The sequence below is a fragment of the Ananas comosus genome, linkage group 12 (assembly GCF_001540865.1).
Source record: "Ananas comosus cultivar F153 linkage group 12, ASM154086v1, whole genome shotgun sequence".
Classification (NCBI taxonomy): Eukaryota; Viridiplantae; Streptophyta; class Magnoliopsida; order Poales; family Bromeliaceae; genus Ananas; species Ananas comosus.
Window position 1 is genome coordinate 1080656 of NC_033632.1, and position 21593 is coordinate 1102248.

General features: G+C 35.7%; 2 protein-coding genes and 3 non-coding genes across 8 annotated transcripts; 2 read left to right on the plus strand and 3 right to left on the minus strand.

Annotated features, from left to right (window-relative positions):
• On the minus strand, window positions 395-466 carry TRNAG-UCC. Its single transcript has one exon. It is a non-coding gene; the product is annotated as a tRNA-Gly (tRNA).
• Window positions 615-5358, plus strand: LOC109718556 (protein TIC 56, chloroplastic). Its single transcript, XM_020244842.1, has 7 exons — window positions 615-1194; window positions 1596-1831; window positions 2479-2676; window positions 3220-3502; window positions 3800-3962; window positions 4625-4842; window positions 4936-5358. Exons 1-6 carry the CDS (start codon window positions 755-757, stop codon window positions 4835-4837), a joined length of 1533 nt encoding a protein of 510 aa, XP_020100431.1. The 5' UTR covers window positions 615-754; the 3' UTR covers window positions 4838-4842; window positions 4936-5358.
• Window positions 6351-15288, minus strand: LOC109718627 (vacuolar protein sorting-associated protein 45 homolog). 4 transcript variants are annotated; one of them, XR_002218486.1, is made up of 15 exons: window positions 15070-15288; window positions 14348-14543; window positions 14186-14265; window positions 13650-13877; window positions 13066-13191; window positions 12902-12982; window positions 12661-12802; window positions 12109-12287; window positions 11075-11230; window positions 10250-10357; window positions 9762-9883; window positions 9381-9512; window positions 8888-8950; window positions 8348-8417; window positions 6351-6685 (listed from the first exon to the last, which is right to left on the minus strand). XR_002218486.1 is itself a non-coding variant. In XM_020244946.1 (14 exons), the coding sequence occupies exons 1-13, from the start codon at window positions 15157-15159 to the stop codon at window positions 8893-8895; spliced, it is 1698 nt and encodes a 565-aa protein (XP_020100535.1). In that variant the 5' UTR covers window positions 15160-15288; the 3' UTR covers window positions 6352-6685; window positions 8888-8892. The 4 variants fall into 4 exon arrangements, 3 of the variants coding, with proteins under 3 accessions (XP_020100535.1, XP_020100534.1, XP_020100533.1); XM_020244946.1 differs by lacking the exon at window positions 8348-8417 and having other exon boundaries at window positions 6352-6685; XM_020244945.1 differs by lacking the exon at window positions 6351-6685 and having other exon boundaries at window positions 8162-8417.
• Window positions 7784-7854, plus strand: TRNAG-GCC. Its single transcript has one exon. It is a non-coding gene; the product is annotated as a tRNA-Gly (tRNA).
• Window positions 20965-21036, minus strand: TRNAG-UCC. Its single transcript has one exon. It is a non-coding gene; the product is annotated as a tRNA-Gly (tRNA).

Sequence of the window (21593 nt, forward strand, 5' to 3'; positions counted from 1 at the left end):
AGGGTAGTTATTTTACACCTCACATCATAGGATTGAGAAAGGTTTCAAAATTTGTAGTATTATTGAACAAGAAAGCTCACAAGGCATGGATATGATAATGACCCTAGATGAGGAAGAATAAAATTTATATCTATTCTTTAAAATGTAGATAGCATTCTTCAATGATAAAAAATATATGACTCGGGAAATCAAAATCACCTACTTGAAGTAAATACGTTTCTGCTGCAATCTGTAGCAGTCATGTTAACAACTTTTCTCGCGCTTCAAACACACACACGGAAACAACACCTGCTAGTAAAAGTAATTGAATATCGTTCTAGGATAGTGTTGTAATATTATAATAATATATATGCCCTTACTGCCAACCATAAAAAGAGAGATACTAAAAAACAATTGCGTTTGCCGGGAGTCGAACCCGGGTCTATTGCTTGGAAGGCAATTATCCTCACCGTTGGACTACAAACGCCGTGTGCAGATTTTGATCTAAAATTCTAAATAAATAAAAAAAACAATTTACTGGCCCACATTGGCCCATGTTTTCGTCTGCCGAATGAGAGGGCCGGCCCAGTTTGGCCCACGAGAACAATAACCTTTCCCACGCTCTCTCGTTCTCCGTCCTGTTTGTTCGCTCCCTCACTATTCTCCTATCTCCTCCTCCAAAATGCTCTCTCTCTCCACTACCCGCCACCTCTAAGCCCTTCCCCTCTCCCACCAAAACCCTAACCCTAACCCTAACACCCCTCCGCCCTGTCCCATGGCGTCCATCAACCTCGGCTGGTTCGGGGGCGACAGCTGGTTCCCCAAGCCCCACAAACCCTCTCACTCCCCCCCCAACTTCGCCTTCCTCGGCGCCCGTAACCTCTTCTTCGGCAAGAACAACAACCCTAAAAACCCTAGCTCCTCCTCTGCCCCAACCGATGAGGCCCCCGGGAAGCTGTCGCAGAAGCTGGAACAGTACTTCTGGGAGTGCGAGCACCGCCCCGACTATCGCCACACGCCGGAGGTGGAGCGGATCCTCGCCGACGACCCCATCTTCGAGAAGAAGGAAGACCCTAGCCCCGAGGAGGTCGAGAAGGCCAAGCTGTGGTGGGAGGGTTTCAATGAGAGCCCCGTGGTGCAGTTCCTGCGCCGCGCCGAGGTGATCGCGGATAAGCTCAACGAGATGGAGCTCAAGGAGAACGAGAATCCCTACAGGTTTGTGTTGATGCAATACTCTCCTTTTTTTCCGTTGTGGAAAAATTTAGGAGGGATATAAGAAGAATTGTTTATTAGTACATCAGTGTTTACTGGAGTTTGCGAGAAACTAATCAATTAGGTTCAATTATTCCCAAATAATTCAGAAGTTCTATGCTGTTATTTCGTTTTAGAGGAATGTTAATATCTTTTTCGAATTGTTTACTCTAGTGAAAGGAAGTGTGATAATTACACCCATTTCTAAATCTTTTTTTGATGTTGAATATATGCGGATGTGCATGCATGTATCGAATTAAGTATTTCCAGAGTTTTTTTTCCCTGAATCTATCAGATTTTTATCAAATACAGAACTTTACTACCTAACTAAATTTATGCCGAATGTTAAACTTGTGACTATGCAGGTGGGAAGACAGGAAGTTGTGGAAGGCATTGCCACATGTGCCAGGGCTGGACGGCCGTCCCATGCCGCGTAAAGCGATCAAGACGAGAAGGGAGTCGGACGATAAGTTCTGGGACTTCACACGGCAGTTCTTCTTTGGATTGTGGGGGTTCAGGCAGAGGCCGTACCCTCCCGGCCGGCCGATAGATGTTGCACAGGCCATTGGGTACAAGCGGTTGGAGAAGCGGTACTATGACTGTGAGTTGAGCATTTTACCAAGCACTTTGTTTTCTTTAATATGATTTTGTTTGTGAATTATGTTAAGTTGTTACCTTGCTTTCTATTTTGGTTACTGCTGTATGTACAAATAACCTTTAAGATGAAGGGTTAGTCCGAGAGAGGAAATTAGTCAAGTTAGTAAACTTTGAAATTGATATTTCTTTTGGCAATTGGAAATTTATCGATGGAAAATGTTGGAGTGTTTGAATCTTCCTTGCACATTTCTTTTGAATTGATATTTTCCTTCTTTCTATGTTTAAATCTCAATTTATAAATATTTCTTTTGCTTAGGAATTGGGAGATATAATATGCATATCTAGGTTATCTTGTTCTTGGCTATTCAATAATGTTGTTTTTCTGCTGAGAACATACTTAATCACTCATGCCATTCTACTTCACGTGATATACTTCCCTTTTGCCCCACTGAATTAATTTTTATCTTATATCTCTCTTTTGTTTTAAAAAGAAATATCGGTAATGTCTAGTTCAATCTGCAATTGTGAGGTGTAGTAAAGAAAAATGAGATGCTGCTTACCAAATTCTTCTATGTGAAAGGTTTTCTTGTCTTACATAGTAATGTAATAATCCATCTGGTCTGATGTTAATTCCTTAATTAATTCTTTCAGTTATTATGAGAAGTGGCGGTTGGTATTACAAGGATCGGCTTGGGCGTACTAGAGGACCGCTAGAGCTGATTACTCTTAAAACAGCTTGGGCTGGTGGAATAATTGATACACACACGTTCATTTGGGGTGAGGATATGGATGAATGGGCACCTATTGGGATGGTTTATGGCCTAGAGAAAGCAATTGCCACTTGGGAAGGTATGGCTTATCATTACTTAATTCATTATTTGCTAATACAAGACCCATGAATATCTTATCTGCTCATTAGCTTGAACTCTCGCGTTTTATTTAGATAATCTTTTGATATCATTCATAATGAAAATTAGCCTTTTAAATTTCTAACTAAGCAAAGACAATTCGTATACGGAGGATACAAGAGACAGTTACATATCTTGTTATATAACTACCCTTCTAAAATCATCTGTGATGATTATATGTAACCCTTAAAAACAATCAATTTACTCATTATCCCTGCAAAATCTGAAATTTGAGGTATGCCCTTTTCAAACTTGCTTTCTTACAGATACACTTGAGTTAGAGGAATGCCCGTTGTGGGAAAAACTGTTTCTAATACAAATCCATGAATTAGATATGATTCACTCACTTTGTGACAAGGAAAATTTTGTAAGAATCTGCAGTTTCAAGCTCATAGAAAAAACGCGCAGATTTTAAGGGCCATATATGTAAAATCCCCCAAAAAAGAGAATCATAACCCATTAACCCTTTTTCATTGTTTTACAGTCAGATTGGGTGCTGCTGCAACGGCCTGTCTTCACAAATTACAGAAGGGAACACCTCCTTGGAAACCTCTTAAGGGATTTGAGAAGAAAACATACAAGCAATTACAGGACGAAGCTATTGAAAGTAAGAAGCGTGACATGGCTGTTCTTGCAGCCAATGGCGGTGTATGGCCTGGTGTAAGAACCCCTAGCCATGCGCTATTCCTTTGGGCTAGTGGATCTGAAATGACGACCATTTTGCAAAAGGATCACATGCCGAATAAATATATCTCCAAAGAACTAAGGTGTTGTCTCCCACTATGCATACCTTTCTATTTTTAGTTTCTTCATTTTCATCCACATGCCATCTAATTAGCTTATTTCAGCATTAGATTTGAAATTTTCTGGTAAAAATGTGTAGATCTTAACAAAACTATTGTGCATTTTGAAATCAGGGCCTCAACTAAACTATAGTGAAGTTTCTATTTCATGTCCTTCCATACTATTGCTATCTACTCATTAGAGTTGTTGCACTTTCTTGATATTTTCATCTAAGTAACTGAAAGGAAGTTGAGTTTTATTTTATTTTATTTTTCTGGCAGGGATCGTCTTGCAAAAATTATACCCGGTTTGAGGCCATGGGAGGTTCTAAGTGTAGAGCAAGCCATGGATCAAATAACCTATGACGGGGAGTGGTATCGTGAACCTCTTGGCTCCTATACGACAGGTCCACCGTATATCAGGCATTGGAACAAAGATGTTAAGGTAATTCCTGTAAATACTTATGGTGTGGATATGAAATAATTAAAATTTCGGATTTTTGTGTACTATAACCCTAACAATTCATATTGCTTTTAGACCAAGCAAACGTTACAATTGGCCTATGTACCCTTAAATCTAGTCCATATTTTTATTTATGCCACTCAAAAGCTATAATTCATAGCCTATAAAGATGACATAGATGCACGTGTTCCCCATTTCTTGAGAGCTTTGGTACTGAAAATGCAACAGTGGAAACTGAACATTCTGCCTGATGAATTTTTCTTTTACTGTGAATATCCATCTATTCATTATGAAAAGATCTCATGCATAGGGGCATATCCACAAATATGGACTATGTATAGAGTCATAGGCACAAAATTGGAACATTTGACCATATACACATAAATATGAACTACCTTTAAAAGGTGTACGTGCAAATTGTCATTTCGAGGGGCACACGCACGCGCGCAAGTGCGGGTATATGTAAGTGAAGATTCTTTAAAGAATTAGGTACTTGTTTGAGAAAAATGCATCAGAAGATTACTTACTGTTACACTACAGCCTAGCCTAGGGCTGTGGTGTTAGAAGCCCGGGCATTGGAAAAAACAGTACCGCAGATGTGGAATGAGGCCTTACTTTCAGCTACATGTTTTCTTTTCCAACAGAGGCTGTTCCGAATCTTTTACAACCTGAGCTACAGAGTGTACAACAAGTTGGAGCGTACTATCCCTGGCTTCAATGTAGTTATGGAGAAAGTGCGGGCTGATTCAGCCGCAAGAGATGCGCAGCGTAAGGCTAAAAGGGAAGCAGAAAAAAGAGCTGAAGCCGAGGAGGCTATCTATGGACGGCGCGTGACATCTGATCATCCTGCTCCATAGAGAAGGTAAATCATGCTCTCACTTTTTTTCTTAAATGTTTTCTTTCTATCCAATAATAAGCAGTAATCACAGAAAAGCCGTGATGTTTGTTGATATAGATCCGAGATTTGATGCTGTCTGAGTTGAGAACATCCGGATTAACAGGATATGCCTTCTTTAGATGGAAGAGGAAAAGTTATTTCTTTACGGTTGATGCGCCGACGATCGAATGCAATTCTTCGCCTCCTTTCGCTAATGTGGACTTCATAATTGCTTTAGCAAGCAAATAGCCAGTTCTCTGCAGATGGACGAATAGCTTGTGTTCTTTTCCTAGGATCCTCTGTGAGGTGCTGAGAGATTAATCACCTTAGCATATGTATATCCCTACTTGCGCTCTCCTTAATGGCTGAGTATTACATTATCAAATTAGAAATTTGGATCTTTGAATTCGATAGTTTCTTTTGTGGTACGCCGTATTTGAGAAAGCTTCTGTAATCAAGAGAGGTGTGATTGTAATGCTAAAAAGCTTCTTTTCATCATCAGGTTCTTTTGTCTCTTCTCGTCTTTTTCTTTGGTTATGTAGCAGAAGTAATACAAATTCTTACATAAAAAGCAATCAAAATCATTAAAAATTTAACGAAACTACTAAATGTAATGCAAATTCTAATTCGATGGGCTAAACTTAATGCAAATTAAATTTTTTTTAAAAAAACACGCAAGTAGATGGCGTTGTTAATGGAAAGTGCGAAGGGACCCATTTCAAAAGGGCTATGGCCTTTGTTACTCCCGTCCCACCAAGTAGTCGAGGCCCATCTCATGTTGGGCTTACACCGTATTTCAGGTGGGCCGCTACTCGGTCCAACTAGTTATGTGGGACATGAATATACACGGATGGGCCATTAGTGGGCCGGCCCATTTGGCCTATTAAAGGCCCAAATTCGCGTCTTTTGATTAGTGTGTTTTTGGAGCGTCTCGTTTTTGGCCTAAAATAGAAATTTTTCAGTTTTGGACAGGTAATACGATGCGATGTGTAGTTCCAAACCATAATGGGCCAAGAAAATTGGAGCTTTAACATGAGAAAATTAACAGTGACCCCTCAAACATACACAATTTTGCATTGGACCCCTCTCATTATTATTACTATTATTTTTTGATTGCCCTTTCACTTTTGATTATTTTTTGAATTAATTTCTTTTAATCAACCTATCTAGGAATAATTTTTTTCCCAAATTTGTCAACGACTTAATCAAATTTAATTATTTTAGTGAGTTTTTAACAAGCAGAACTAAATTTCATGATTTATGGCTAGTAGAGCAATTCAATTTTTCTTTTGGAAAGAGATGGTTTAATCTGCTTTTTATGCGGGAGAGGATATTAGATAGCATGAACAATGAATAATCTTTCGGATATTTTAAAAATACACATGGAGACAAACTAATTAAAAAAATTACCCACCATCACAAAACAAAACAAGTAGAAATTAACACAAAATAACAAAGCTTCATTTATAATATTAGCAATACAACCATCACAAAACCATTCCACTCCATCCAAAAGACACATACTAGAGTATCCATGAACTTAAAAAACAAAACCTAAAACTAACACTTTGCTTAATTGCTTGAAGTATAATTAACTAAACGCTAACACACACACAAACACACACCCATCAAACTACCACATTAAGAAAGACTAGAGGCCAAATAGATCATGCAATGATGCAGCAGCAAGTGAGGGTCTCGCCATATGGAACGCAGAGCACCGCCGTCGGCGAGTGGCCCGCCGCCGCACACGGCGCAGCGCAGTCCGCCTTCGTATGGCACGGCCCGACAAAGTCGCAGTCGCTGCCCTCGTCATTCAATGAGTACCCTAAAATTAATATACGAGGACATGCATTACCAACTACGTAACAAAAAAAAATCAATGTGCATTATTAACAGAAATACTTTTACTATTAGTGAATATTGAATTATATTAAATTTTAAAATTTTGATTAATTGATAGTAGACATGATTATACGAATATAATTTTATTAAACAAGAGGATATTCTACTTTGATGTAACTATATATGTCTTTTTCTCTATCAACCACATATATAGTTGCCTATGTTATTGTGGCATGAAACCAAAGAATAAATATATGCACAAATACATGTATGCATGCTTTGCTTAATTTAAAGGATACATGCGTATAATTAAGTAAGCGAAGTTAAGTAAGCGAAGTTATTAGTGGAAAACATGTGAATTCAAGGATGTAAACAGCTCCAAAACAAGGTAAAACAATTTGACATGAAACAAAACTATTATGATACTAAAGGTCGCGGCACGAACTAGCTGATTGAGAGGAAGTAATCAGAGAGAGGAGGAAGAGAAGGCCAACAAAAACCATGAGCTTCTTAGACGCCATTATACTTCGAAAATAATAATAATAATAATACTAAAACCAGGGCTTGGTGGCTTAGGGCTTATTGTTGTGAGAGAGAGAGAGAGAGGAGAAAAGGTTCTCTCTATATATAAGAAGATGTTTCCTATAATAGGAAGGAGTGCGTACTTAACAAAGATATTCCCTCTTGTCCTTTTTTAATAAGGTTTTTAATGCTTGATATGGAAATTATTGAACCATGATCCTCACATTATTCAGTGATAATAAATGCTATAAGGTTTTCCATGATTTTTAATCAACCAAACAATGGTTACAAATCTTTTTGTGGTAATTTCTTTCCTTTTCAGTGTTATTGAAAGAGATTTGGACATGTGCACCAGGCATTTTCTTATTAATTACCTGGATTATATATGATCTTAATTTGTCGTAAGGGTTAGCCTAGACCCAATTCAACAAACCGATTTGCTCGCTTCTGATCCGAATCCATATATTCGAGAATATAATGAGGTTCGGGAGTTATCCTGTAATCTGATATTCAAACAAACATTTAGATTTATAATTTAAATTCAAGTTTGTAATACCAAGCACCAGTGGTCTAGTGGTAGAATAGTACCCTGCCACGGTACAGACCCGGGTTCGATTCCCGGCTGGTGCACTTGTATTTTTTCAACTCTGTTTCTGATTTTATAGTCCAGGGTTGTAATCTGCAATTAATTAAGTTGGTCCAAGTTTTTTCTTATCTTTTTTTGTTCTGGTGCACTTGTATTTTTTCAACTCTGTTTCTGATTTTATAGTCCAGGGTTGTAATCTGCAATTAATTAAGTTGGTCCAAGCTTTTTCTTATCTTTTTTTTGTTTTGGGTGGGAAAAGAGTGTAGGTTAACAGTTGCAGCTCAATTTTAGAATTTATTTTGAAAAATGTATTGGCTGTAAAGTTAACTGTTTTAATTTACTAGAGACATGTTTGGGTATTATAACGCGCAGCACTATTTGCTTTAAAGTACCGTCCGAATAGTGCCGTTAGAAAAAGCACTAAAACTGGCCATCAATCGACTCCATGTGTAAGATCACCACCGTCTACCACATATATGATATATGTAGCAGTGAATACACTAGTTTATAGGAGACAAAAGTCCATAGCCTTGTTACCTAATATGCTCAAACGAATATGATCATCCACGATTCGACGGCGGAGATCGCAACCTAAGAATCCGACCATCTACAGAGGAAAACAGAAAAATTAAAAATAAAAATCCCACTTTGAGTTTTTCTTTAGATCAGAGTCACACAGGAAAGCCAAAACACCATACTCATTTTACTCTCTCTACCACCTCCTTATCTCTCATCTTGTACAAAATGAACACACACTCATGGTGGTAGACACTCAAATGCTGGAGAAAAAGGATACATCTTGGTGAAAGAAGACTGACAGCATGAAGATTTCAGACAGCACAGGGGCTGTCACGAGTTGTGGAATGATCGATACAAGTGGCTTTTATACGAAATTACTATAGAAAATGTAAAACTAAGCATAATGCACATCCTTATTATACAAACAAAGACTTGGAGTATCGCACTAGTTTTGAATTGATCATGCTTGTTCCGTAAGATGTGTAGCACACACATACATCTAATCTTTTCTACAATATATATCTCATCAATCTAGCGCGCGAATTTGAGATCTCGTACCTGATCTATACTGCAGTGGTCGTTCGGTGTATTCTTTGTGCCTCTTCCAAGTCCTTTAGAAATCTGCATAGTTAACCAATGGAATAGATATTAACATCCCATGATTTGACCTTGCTTAATAATAAAGAGAAAATATGCAAGAATTTCAGCTTCAAAATTCTAAAGAAGGATTATATTATAGAGAGTACCGGGTCATTTGATTTTAGAAAATTCTGTTAGAACTTATCATCAACTTTTGTATTTCTTATTTCAAACTTATTTTGTATCTCAGATGGTATATCATGTTTGTCTTTGTAGCAGAAACTGTTATTTTCTGACAAAACCTGACAAATATTTTTTAAATACAACATGCTACTTGAGGATTCAAGTCGAAAAGACTGGACTTGTCGGACTTGTTTGAAACGATCTATAAGCGGGGGGCACCCTTACACTTTTCCTTCATAGATAATGCATGTTGATCATTCTTAAGGGAAATTACAGAAAGTTTGCTGACCTTTTAGAATTGAGAACTACAGAGCCACCGAGAAAGAAACGAGTTCCGGAGTTCGTGGCATTATGAAGAGCAACAGTACGTGCTTCCTCATAAGTTGTTCCACCAACAATGAAAATCACTACATCCTGTGGTCTGCATTAAGATAAGCAAACATATTTAAGATAGTGGAGACACTGTTAATATAAATAGCTTGGTCCACATAATACAACAAATCCGTGAAGACAGTGTACAATGGTAAATCCTAGGAAAACATATAAACCATGCTCAGCAATTCCTAAAATCCTATGATTTAGCACAAAGAATTGTTCAACTGATCAGCGTCCAATGTTAGTTTCAGATATTCTATTTGTGTCAACAAAGAACAAGGTGACTTTTACTAACCTGCCCTGTTGAAAGTGATTGCCAACAAAAGGGTAGTCGGCATCTCTTAGTCGCCCCTTGACAATCCCCTCCATGGTTTGAAAAAGAAGAGGTTGATGTTGAGTATAAACATTCTCGACGCCCTGTAACCAACAGGAGGTAAAACTTTTAAATATATTTCCTTGCAGAATCACTATTTTAATATACATTTCTGTAATATCTGAAATCCTCATATATGCCCCTAGACAGTACAGTTTCCTAGAACATTCTTAGAAAATTCTCTTGTAACTTGCTTATCTATTCGATTCATGGGGAGTTCATTCTGTACTAGATAATTTTTTTACGAGGGGCATTTTTATGTAAGTACAAGGGTATATACGTATGAAATTAAGCTTTCAAAAAGCATTTCTGAAAACTCAGATTTTACAGTGATATAATTGTCACGAGTACATGTAAATAACTTATATAATGTGCATTAAACGATCTTAATGAGAACTCTGATTACAAACCTTGAGTCCGCGTGCCATATTGCGAGCAATATTTAGGAGATCCCGGTTCCCATATAAGTCACCTGTTCGCTTATCAACACCAGCCTGCTTGAGGAGGAACTGAACAAGCTGTACACCAAAAAAATTTAAAGCTTATTAGGCGTTCGAAAATTCAAAAAGAGTAGATGTGTCGATTAAGTAAACAAAACCCTAAGACCCTACAAACCAATAGGTGATATCTATGTGCCTAGTTGTCTCCTAGTTGGATCCCAAAAATCCAACAACAAAAAGAAAAAACCTGACTTGCTAATAATAGGTGTAAGCATATGAATCTTTTGTTTCTTTGTAGTCTTTAATATTTTACTTCTTATAGTCATCTCGACTTACTGCACTTGGGAAAGATGGATAAATGACCACACACAACCAAGATTAAAGTCTAGAAACCGAAGCCTTGGAGAACACATTAATTGTACTGTAATTATGGCTTCATGTGTTTTAAAATAAGGTCTACCCTCAACTACATGTGTAGAGAGAGAGAGACCAAAAGAGAGTGTATGTAACAAAGAGACCCTCCCAAAACCATGAAGATAACATATGGTCCAAAATTGAATTGGATTTGAGCTAGACTTCCAAGCAAATTTTACCCTTTAAACTTACTCACTTATCTAACCCTCTGTTAAAGTCCATAATGTAGGAATCCACATCAATAACAATATCCATGTGAACAATCATTAATTTAGCCGCTAGTTTACCCCCTATCAATGCATGGTAACAACCAAAGTCGAAACAAATGGAATTGAAAGCTAACAAAATCTCAACAAAAGCATTTTGGGTTAGATACATTACACCTGGCTTATACTTTGCAGATCTTGAAGCTAGTTTGTTAAAAAGTTGCATCAACTGGACAGGGCTCTCCTTCTCGTAGCGCAAAGCATACAACAAAACCAATCTTAAGCGGTCAATATCAGAAACACTTTCATTGTTCAGCAGATTGGTTACAGCCTGCAGGTCAGTAATAAGTCAGATCTCGGTAGATATCACTTCTTTATTCGAGAAAACAACTGGCGAGGTAAAACCCTAACTTATCTTTATTGATGAAATTAATTGACGAAAACAAAAGGAAGGTTTAGCCTCTTATTTACAGGCACGCAGAAACCCTAATACTAGTAGGATTATTATTCTAATTCAAATCAAATTAATAACTAAAAGTAATCCTTAAATAAGAAGAAATTAAAGTAGAAACCCTATTCCGAATAGAAATAGGTTGATTGTAACACGATGATAGGTAGAATCTAGATGCTTTTACTACTTTTCAACTTTCTTAGATTGTTATGCGTGCTTGAGAATATCCAACATCCAATAAATTGAAATAATCCAGCTAGCCAAGATACAGAATAAGCTTATATTCTTAAGGATCTTCATCAAAGCACTCAGAATAATTGTAAGAGCAATTGCGATGCAACTTCCGCATGCGTATACTCAGCATGTAATTCTTCTTGACATAATCAATAGCCCCGTTCTACAATTCAACAGCAACCCACTCAGCTTGTGCTTACTTGAAATTGCCAATATTTCCAATCATAAAGCAAGGAAGGGATCTAGCAAGTATTGTTTTCTTGTTTTGTAAAAAAAATGTGCCTACGGATCAAAGCAGTTAATCAAATGCAATAATAGTAACTGTGACATGAATTTGGTGGTTATGCAGAATATATGACAAATAAGGTACAAAATCAATTCAATAAACAATAATAGAGAAAGAGCAACCTTAATATATTAAAACGCAATAAAGTCTGTAAGACTTGTAGCATGACAAACACTGTGATATGAGCATGTAAACTACCTCAAAGCATGACAAACACTGATATGAGCATGTAAACTACCTCAAAGGCTGCTGCTTGTCCACTGTTACATGCAAGCTCTTGCTCTGTTTGGGAGACTAACATAAGCTTCCGTTCTTCAACAATTCTGCTCATTTCTGTGACCATTGTCACATGCTTTGATACATTTCCATGCATCTTTCGGTACTCCGGATAGTTATTAACAAATTTTGCCATATCCTCTGCAGCAATGACGAATAGAAAATTGACTTAAAGTGACTAGAACTTTACCACAATTTCAATTGAATCAAATTTCTGAGAGTGGTAAATTAGGCCTGTTCAGACAGCCTGGAGCTTCTACAGAGTGTTGTTAAGTAAAGATATTTGATGAAGCACGAACAACTTTGTTCAAAGCCCCCATCAGAAATAGGAGTATCAAGATTGGAGTTTCTGCTTTAAGAGCATGTAAGCTCATTGCAATTTCTCACCATAGCAAAAGGTCCAGAGAAGTTTCTCAAGAAGCCAGGCCAAAAATGGCACTTAGGAAGCATGATACAAATTGAAATAGTGACACAGATTTCCCTTGTACATGCCAAAGAGCTGACTTGAGTGTACCTATTGTCTGAATGTTCTGGTTACTCTTCGCAATTTGTTGAAATTCATCTACCATTCTCTTAATATTCATTCCAAGATCTCCAAAATTTTCAAGCATGTTGGCTTTAAAAAATTCATCTTGTTCTGATGACAGAACAACCTCCTGCATCAGCAAACTCAAAATTAGCGCTTCCATAACAAAAAGATATTCAAATGTTGTATAAAAGCGAGTAGGTAGGATGGCATATTTAATTTCAGTAACCTGCTGGTCTTTGGGAACATTGCCAATATTCCTTAGATCTACTTTGTTATCTTGAATGCCGATAAGTTCATGGACCATTGCCTGCAAATGGTCAAAAGAAGAAAATATTATGATGATAATAACTACAATAAGAAACTAATATGTGCAGGTGCTGTCGGGAGTACTTGATATGTCCATTGATTCAGCAATGGGGTAACAGGGTCATCTCTCCTATCAATTACTAGCAACAGTGGAGAGATCTCCGTACGCCTGAAATCGAAAAGACCGCTTTCCTGCTCATACATAAGCTTCTGCAAAACTTGAATGAAATGCATGTTAAATACGACTTTCGGTTTCAACATACAGAATAAATATATAATTTTATATATACCCTTGTAAAATCTGAATTTTCATATGTAAGTGTTGAAAGTGCATTTTTCTTAGAAATGTACCCTTATCTTAGGTTGGGGAGTCGTCCAATTGACGAGGTTTAGTTGATTTTCTATTAGAATAATCTACAAGGAAGAGCATTTCGGCAATAACAAGAGTATACATTAAATAAATTATGTTTTTAAAGAGTGTATTTGAAAATATGGAAGGATATATCAAAATAGATAACCTTTTTATGAGTAAATATTGCAAAGATGCCTTTCTATTATAGATGATAGATAGTTGACACAACCACAACCATAAAAGGGAAGCTTGCTTTACATCATTGACAACTATAGCATATGTGCATGATGTTGCATTAAAGTAATAATTCACTCACAGCAGATTCTTGAGCAATCCTTTTAGCAATTTCTGACGTGCGTTGATATCGAATGACAGGGCGGCGTTTTAAGGCTAAGAATACTGCAGTGATTCCATCAACTGCTCGATCACAGAAGCTTTGTGTGCTTGGGGGATCCACCACTGTAGGGAGCATGTATATGTGGTTCATGTTCATATTCAAAGTGAAGTGGTAAGGATCAATGGCACAAAAATCAGCATAGAACTCCTGCAAAGTTTAAAAGCATGCATAAAATAGAGTGCCATCATAACAGCTTCAAAATTAAGCATTCCAAGATTTGAAAGTTTAGGGCTTTCAAACAGCTTAGATTCCAAGGATGTTCAAACTTGACTTACCTATGTTCTTTTATTAACACACTACATGAAATTCCTATGGGACACACACAATACCTTTTTATGATTTTTATGGGACACACACATAAAACTTAAATAAGCATAACATAAATAAGAACTACAACTAAAGCACATAACTGAGCAGAATGAACACCTAGAGGAGAGGCAACAAAAGAAACTTACTTGAACTTGCTGAACAACCTCCTGGTCATCCGAATCAGCAAGCACTTGAATTTGAGGAATCTTCAAAATGTTGGAGAAAACTTCAAGACAGAAAAATCAATTATAACCTCATAGAACAAAGTTGCTTGATACAAAATGACAGACAAAGCATGCGTAGCATACATAAGTGATATTCTGCAAATCTTGGAGTAGCCAATTGGCGCCGTAGCTTCTGGATGTTCTCTGATGTTGGGCGAAGGAAATAAACTGCTTTGAGATGCACCATTGATTCTTTTGACATGTTATCCACTGTTTCCACCAGAAAGACCTCCTTCCTAAGTAAATCCGATTGGCTATATACAACACTTACAATACTGACCTGCATGGCCATCGAAAAATTCCAAATGTGATCAGAAAAATCAAAAGGGCCTAATAATAATGAGTAACACTTAATAACAAACCCTTTTTGACATGCTTTGATCTACAAAATGTTATAAAGATTTCACTTTCTTCTGCAATTCTGCCTTTAAGATTATAGATTATAGAGAAGTAAATTCCAGAAAATGATTAACAAACTCATTCCAAATCAAACAATTCGATATCAAAACAATTCCTCATGCAACCAGAAAATCAGAAGTTGCATCTAAACACTAGATTCACTTTGATTACGGGAAAAAAAGGGCAATGTACATTTCACTTTCTTCTTCAAATTCGGCTTCAAGTCTATAGACTCCTACACAGGAGATCACACAACAACGGCTAACACAGTCATTTAACATCGAACAAGTTCGGCATTGCAACACATCCACAGGCGATCACAAAGCTCCATTTCACCGGGTGAGATCTAGAGCAATGCGTAAGAACTAGGGTTTACAACAATTCAGGGATCGCGGCGAGATCGTTACCGTTTGGGGATCGAGGATGACGACCTTCATGCCGGAGATGTCCTGCAACATCCGATCGATGTAGTCTCGCACCAGCGGGATCAGCACCATGGTCGGAGGACTCGCTCGGATCCGATTAGGGTTAGGGTTAGGGTTTTCGAGGATCGTTGGTGGCAGTGGGAAACGGAGAAAGGTTATTACTAGGATGAACAACAACAATATAAGTGAGCAACCGATGGATCGAATCGAAGAGAGGAGGTGGTGACGACGATTTCAGGTCAATTTTGCGGCAAAGTCCACTTATCTTTTATTTTACAACTTTGATGCTTTGCCACTTATACAAAATTTAATATTTTGCCGTAATGGAAAAGATAAATTTATTTTTTAATATTTCAAAATAAAAGTATTTGATAACAATTTAGGGTTAATTACACCAATGGTCCCTAACCTTTACACTATTTTTCAATTTGGTCCCCAACCTTTTTTTTTTGCAATCAAGTCCCTAATCTTTTGATTTCATTTCAAATAAGTCTCAGCCGTTAGATAGCTGTTAAAATTAACGGAAAATACCATATCAGCGTCACGTCAGCGCCACGGAGGTGCCACATCAGCGCCATGGTGGCGCTGTGTCAGCGAATTGCAAAAAAAAAAAGGTTGGGGACCAAATTAAAAAATGATGCAAAGGTTGAGGACCAATGGTGTAATTAACCCATTAAATTTATAAATTCAAAAAAAAATTTAATTTAAGATTTAAATTTTAAATTTAAATTTAAATTTTGAATTCAAATTTAAATTGGAATTCAAATTCCGATTTTGAATTTAATTTTAAATTTTTAATTTTAAATTCAAATTCACATTTGGAATTCTAAATTCTAATTTAATTTCAAACTTCGATTTGAAATTTCAAATTCAAAATGTGAATTTGACTTCGAAGTTTAAATTCAAATTTAGAATTGAAATCAAATCTTAAATTCAAATTTAAATTTTAAATTCAAATTTAAAATTTAAAATCAAAATTTTGAATATGATTTTAAATTTAAATTCATATTTTAAATTTAAATTTCGGTTTCAAAACTTTTATTTTAAATGTAAATTGAAATATCAAAATCAAAATCAAAATTTTAAGTTTGAATTCAAAATTTAGATTCAATTAAAAATTTAAATTTAAAATTTGAATTTCAATTCAAAATTTTAATTCAGTTTTAAATTCAAATTCAAAATTCTAATTTCTCGTTAGTTTAAAATTTTAATTTTAATATTATTTTTGAATTTAAATTTAAAATTTTGAATTTTTTTAGGGACCAAAATGAAAAATGTGCAAAGTTTAGGGACCTAATTGACATGAAAAAGGTTGCCATATAGACGCTGACATGGCGATTCCGTTAATTTTAACAGTTTTTTTAATGGTTGGGACCTAATTGTAATAAAATAAAAAGATTAGGGACTCAATTGCAAAAGAAAAAAGGTTGGGGACTCAAGTAAAAATTGATGGAAGGGTTGGGGACTACCCGTGTAATTAACCATTTTTAAATTTTAATCTCGTTTTCAATAACTCGGACTGATAAAAACTGATTCTGATTAGAATATATGAGGCATACACGCTAGTAATAATAACTGGACTTAAGTATTTTTGGCCGATTGTTTAGGACCCAACGAGTTATTATTGCTGGTGGATCGGGTCGTTGTAATTAGTATCAGAGTCGAATACCAGCCGGAAGTGTGAGAGCTAAGGGGCTGTTTAGTTTCTCGTAAAGCTGCGGAAAAAAAATTTTTGGTAGAAAAAAAATTTTCGGAGGAAAAAAAATTTTACGTTTATCCATTTGGTTTGTAGGAAAAGAAAATTAGTTTTTTGTTACGGTTGTTTAGTTGAAAGGAAAAAAAAGAAAAAGAAAAAAAATAATTATAAATAAAAAATTATTATGTATGTATTTTTTATTTTTATATATTATATATTATTAATATATAATAATTATTATACTGCATATATTAATATTATAATTNAAATAAAAGTATTTGATAAAAATTTATCATTCTGTTGGGCTCTCTCTCCTGGTAGCAATTTTTTAAAATTTTAATCTCGCTTTCAATGACTCGGACAGATAAAAACTGATTTTGATTAGAATATATGAAGCATACACGATAGTAATAATAACTGGACTTAAGTATTTTTGGCCGATGGTTTAGGACCCAACGAGTCATTATTGCTGGCGGATCGGGTCGTTGTAATTAGTTGCGGAAAAAAAATTTTCGGTGGAAAAAAAATTTTCGGAGGTAAATAAATTTTACGTTTTAGCGTTTTGTTTGTAGGAAAAGAAAATTAGTTTTCTGTTACGGTTGTTTGGTTGAAAGGAAAAAAAAGAGAAAAAGAAAAAAATTAATTATAAATAAAAAATTATTATATATATATTTTTTATTTTTATATATTATATATTATTAATATATAATAATTATTATACTACATATATTAATATTATAATTTATATTTGTAAATAAAATATATTTAAAATATATTGTACAATAAATATAATATATATATATATATATATATATATTTAATACTATAAAATAAATTTATAAATAAAATATGTGTAGAGCTACTATGCTATCGGAAGCATAAAGTAGTTGGTACTTCCGATTTTTTAGCCCTTGGATCAAAAATTTTACGGTTGGGATGATAGCGGTCCCTCTAGGATTGAGTGGTCCCATTGGTTAATAATATTAATCCAATAGTTAGAAATGATCAATGGCCTTGATCTAAGGGCTAAAAAATCGAAAGCACCGACTACTTTATGTTTCTGATAGTATAGTAGCTCTACCTATAAAATATATATATATATATATATATATAAAGTGGTGGAGAGAGAGAGGTCAGGTCATGGACCCCTCTTCACGCGGTCCACGAGGTGGAGCAGACCTCGTGGACCGCGCCTTTTCTTCTCCCGTGCGGCGTGCGCAACGCCTCGCGTTTTCGTTTTCCGCTCGATTCAAGCGGAAAACAAAAACCCTCGTTTTTCTAAGAATCTGTAAAAAAAAATTTTCGAAAATTTTTTTTTACAAGCCACCAAACACAGGAATTTCACTTTTTAACCGAAAAAAAATTTTCGGGGTGATTTTACGAGGAACCAAACACACCCTAAGTGCTATACGGGGCAAAGTGCTATACCAACGGGTTTGGAGGGAGTCACCTCTAGAATCTCATATCGCCTGATAATTCTAGTCTGCACCAATGGATTTGGTTAGAGTCACCTTTAAAATCTTACATCGCCTAATAATTCTGTTATGCATAACTGCATCAGTGATCTGGTTTCTAATTAGAATATATGAGAGCTATACACTAATAATAATAACTGGACCTAAGTATTTTTGGCTCGGTGTTTTATGATCCGACGAGTTATTATTGCTGGCGGATCGGGCCTATAATATAAATTTTCTATCCAAGTGTCAAAACTTTATTAGTGATATGAAACTAAATTAAAATTTATAAAATTCAAGAATAAAACGTGTGTAACTAAAACTTTTATGATTTTTTTTTTTGGGAGATAGGTAGTACACTATTTTATTTTATTTAGAAATAAACTTAGCTAGAAATGTGAATCAACTAGGATTCGAACTTGAGTCTCGAATACCAACCATCAAGTCCTTTGTCACTCGCTCTAGGACGGTCGGTTCCAAAAACTTCTACGATTTTGTCACTCTGCAATTGTGAAGAAGGCAAAGTGACCTTGCCATAGTGTTCTTTTAATAGCACCATTTAATTTAGGAATAAGACAAAAGTGTTGTTTACTAAAGTAGATTTTATTGTCAATCAATCACACCAAATAATATTTTCAAAATAATTTTTGTAATTTTATTAGTCAAAATTAAAGATGTTTAATTAAATTATTATTAGATGTAAACATTAGAGTCCTAATAAGGTGCTTCTAAGTTTTTCATCAATCAACCACCCTCTCAACTCCAATGACCACTATCAATCTAATCGTATATTAATATCGTTCCGATTTCAGGTGAGAAAAAAGGGGCGAATCAAACACGCTCCTAATGCTTCTAAGTTTTTCGTCAACCAACCACTCTAACTCTAGAGAACCATCGCCATCCAAACAGTATACCCATTAATCCAAAGGCCAAAATTAATCTCCAAATTTTTATGAAAAAGTAATTTAAATAAAAAATGCGTTTGCCGGGAGTCGAACCCGGGTCTATTGNTCTCTCTCTCTCTCTCTCTCTCTCTCTCTCTCTCTCTATATATATATATATATATATATAGTGTAGAGCTACTATGCTATCGGAAGTATAAAGTAATTGGTGCTTCTGATTTTTTAGCCCTTGGATCAAAGATTCTACGATTGGGATGATAGCGATCCCCTGGGTTGAGTGGTCCCCATTGGTTAATAATATTAATCCAATAGTTAGAAATGATCAATGGGCTTGATCTAAGGGCTAAAAAATCGAAAGCATCAACTACTTTATGTTTCCGATAGTATAGTAGCTCTACCCATATATATATATATATATATATATATATAAAGTGGTGGAGAGAGAGGGGTCATGGATCTCTCCTCATGCGGTCCATGAGGTGGAGCGACCTCGTCTCACATGGTCCATGAAGTGGAACGGACCTCGTGGACTGCGCCTTTTCTTTTCCCGTGCGGCGTGCGCAACGCCGCGCATTTTCGTTTTCCATTCGATTCAAGCGGAAAACGAAAACCCTCGCTTTCCTAAGAATCTGTAAAAAAATTTTCGAAAAGTTTTTTTTACGAGCTACCAAACACAGGAATTTCACTTTTCAACCGAAAAAAAATTTTCGGGGTGATTTTACGAAGAACCAAACACACCCTAAGTGCTATACGGGGCAAAGTGCTACACCAACGGGTTTGGTGGGAGTCACCTCTAGAATCTCACATCGCCTGGTAATTCTAGTCTGCAGCAACGGATTTGGTTAGAGTCACCTTTAGAATCTCACATCGCCTGATAATTCTGGCCTGCATGACTGTATTTGTGATCTGGTTTCTAATTAGAATATATGAGAGCTATACACTAATAATAATAACTGGCTTAAGTATTTTTGGCTCGGTGTTTTATGATCCGACGAGTTATTATTGCTGGCGGGTCGGGCCTATAATATAAATTTTCTATCCACAATGCGGAGTGTCAAAACTTTATTAGTGGTATGAAACTAAATTAAAATTTATAAAATTCAAGAATAAAACGTGTGTAACTAAAACTTTTACGATTTTTTTTTTTTTGAGAGATAGGTAGCACGCTATCCGATTCGTTTATTTTATTTAAAAATAAACTTAGCTAGAAATATGAATCAACTAGGATTCGAACTTGGGTTTCGAATACCAACCATCAAGCTCTTTGTCACTTGTTCTATGGACGGTCGGTTCCAAAAACTTCTACGATTTTGTCACTCTGCAATTGTGAAGAAGGCAAAGTGATCTTGTCATAGTGTTCTTTTAATAGCACCATTTAATTTAGGAATAAGACAAAAGTGTTGTTTACTAAAGTAGATTTTATTGTCAATCAATCACACCAAATAATATTTTCAAAATAATTTTTGCAATTTTATTATACAAAATTAAAGATGTTTAATTAAATTATTATTAGATATAAACATTAGAGTCCTAATAAGATGCTTTTAAGTTTTTCATCAATCAACCACACACTCAACTCCAATTACCACTATCATTCTAATTATACATTTTTTAATCCATTTTTATTATGGGTGAAAAAATATCGTTCCAATTTCAGGTGAGAAAAAAGGGGCGAATCAAACACGCTCCTAATGCTTCTAAGTTTTTCGTCAACCAACCACTCTAATTCTAGAGAACCATCGCCATCCAAACAGTATACCCATTAATCCAAAGGCCAAAATTAATCTCCAAATTTTTATGAAAAAGTAATTTAAATAAAAAATGCGTTTGCCGGGAGTCGAACCCGGGTCTATTGCTTGGAAGGCAATTATCCTAACCGTTGGACTACAAACGCAGAACACGTTGTGCTTTTGCTTCTTAAACTACTAAACAAATACAATTTGCATTACGGACCTCTCAAAATTTCACAAAGATCCCTGAAAACATTTCCCATTAGCATTACATACCCTTTCGAGGGGTGTATAACTATATATCAATATATGCATGCCAATCTTGTTCAGCGATGCACTCGTGCTGATTTGGATAATGTTTACTTTGAAGGGATATTTTTGTAAATATACTGTCAGAAATTACTACTGTGTCTATCTTGTAAAAGAAAATCCATATTTCGTGAAATTTCCAAAGATGTAGCAAGTTCCCTTTAGGATTTTAATATTGAAAAATAATAACTGATACAATTAGTGAAAAAACATTGATACTCAGATGGATAAGCTGTAACATTTTTATTTTTATTTTTATTTTCTGTGCAATTAAAATGAATCTTGTCTTTATATTCCTCACACAAATGTGTGTTGTCTATACTACCGCTCACACAACATTATTTACACAAGAAACCCTCTCTCACAATGCTACTCCACTTCCTAACACAAGAACATGTCGGTTCTCGCTGCA